This window comes from Bombina bombina, chromosome 3 (assembly GCF_027579735.1).
Source record: "Bombina bombina isolate aBomBom1 chromosome 3, aBomBom1.pri, whole genome shotgun sequence".
In the NCBI taxonomy this organism is placed as follows: Eukaryota; Metazoa; Chordata; class Amphibia; order Anura; family Bombinatoridae; genus Bombina; species Bombina bombina.
In genome coordinates, this window is record NC_069501.1 from 488,053,250 (window position 1) to 488,054,943 (window position 1,694).

The following is a 1,694-nucleotide window of genomic DNA, read 5'->3' on the forward strand; positions in this document are numbered from 1 at the left end:
ATAAGCATTATATTTTTTTTTTTAGTTTTAAGTATGGATTTTTGCGCAATTTGTTGCATTAGGTATTTGCATGAGGAAGGGGGTACCAAAAGGGCTGGCATATAAGGCACAGTGTTTGGGGGAATTTATTTAGTTGGGGAGCTAAGGATGGGCAAGTCACATGATGGTTGTTTGTGGTGGGAGTGGTCACTTGGGGTGTGGTTAGCTTAGAGATAATGAGCGGTTTGTAAAAGGGGATTATGGTTAGAATAGTAGTGGTGGATGATCAGGTAAACCTTTAAATCTGCAATAGGTATGGGGATCAGGGCAACATTGCTAAATTTATTTGAAGTAAAGAAAGTTTCAGTTAGTTGTTTGGTTTATCCCAGTTAGGATAAACTGAGATGGAGACATACGGATAGTAATTGTTACTATTAAACCACTATCTTTTTCTCATACACAAATACTGTAGGTACCAGTTTTATTATTGTTGAGCCAGAGATAACTTTACAGCAGATCATAGGTGAGCCTCACATAGCCAGATGTTGCTAAATAATAGAGATACGATCAAATCATTAAAGTGGAATTACTACGATATAATAAAATCGCCGCATCCTTGGGCTTCTGTAGTGACACCTCCACCTCTCCCTGGTGTTACTCTCTGCTTAATCCATAATGGGACAGCTGTTCACGAAGCTAATGAGTATTTTCGGTAATCAGGAGCATAAAGTGATCATAGTGGGACTAGACAATGCTGGGAAGACCACCATTCTTTATCAATTCTTAATGAATGAAGTGGTGCACACAGCCCCCATCATTGGCAGTAATGTGGAGCAGATTGTGCTGAGAAATACACACTTCCTGATGTGGGATATCGGGGGATAGGAGACCCTCAGAGCTACGTGGAACTCTTACTACTCTAAGACAGAGTTTGTCATCTTGGTGATTGACAGCACAGACAGGGAGCGATTGCCAGAGACCAAAGAAGAGTTGTACAAGATGCTGTCTCATGAGGATCTCAGAGATGCTGCAGTGTTGATCTTTGCCAACAAACAAGATGTGAAGGATTCAATGTCTGCCTCAGAAATATCCTCTTCATTAGCACTTGGTGCCATACGAGACAGAGCCTGGCTCATCCAGGGATGCTGTGCCTTGACTAGTGAGGGATTACCAGCTGGACTTGACTGGCTGAAGTCTCGCGTCACTGCAATTTGACTGTTAAAGTGGATATTCAGAACTTATTTTACATGTAATGGACATTTCATTTTAATGACAATTTTATCTTTTGTAAATTGGACTTTTTTATACGGTTGGCTTATTTCTTTATGTCATTTTTTTACAGCCACTAGACTATCTATTGTGGTTGCCATATTAACTAGTGAAAAGAATACCTGTCAACTTGCAGGAATTGAGGATTCGTAAACATTTTTCAAGAACAGCTGATTCTGCATTTTATATTTTTTTTTAGTTACCTCTCCAGCCTGACAGAATGAAATGTATTGGTAATGAGTGGCATCTGTACATAAGATTGTACGCTCAAACTCTGCTGTTCTCTTCTATCCTTTTAATATCCGGACCTGTGATACTTTCTCTTTCCGAATTTTCTGGGTCCTGTCCACTTCACGTCTTCGATCACCTTAGTATTTTATGGGAACCAAACACTTTACTAGTGAAGATCATTAACTAACTCATCCTAAAATCCTTTTCTTCTCACC

General features: G+C 39.6%; 1 protein-coding gene across 1 annotated transcript; it reads left to right on the top strand.

Moving 5' to 3' along the window:
* Positions 1–579: 579 nt before the first annotated feature.
* LOC128651739 (ADP-ribosylation factor-like protein 5C) lies at positions 580–1,240 on the top strand. Its single transcript, XM_053704723.1, is given in 1 exon segment — positions 580–1,240. A coding segment is annotated over 1 exon segment (540 nt). The 5' UTR covers positions 580–654; the 3' UTR covers positions 1,195–1,240.
* Positions 1,241–1,694: the final 454 nt, after the last annotated feature.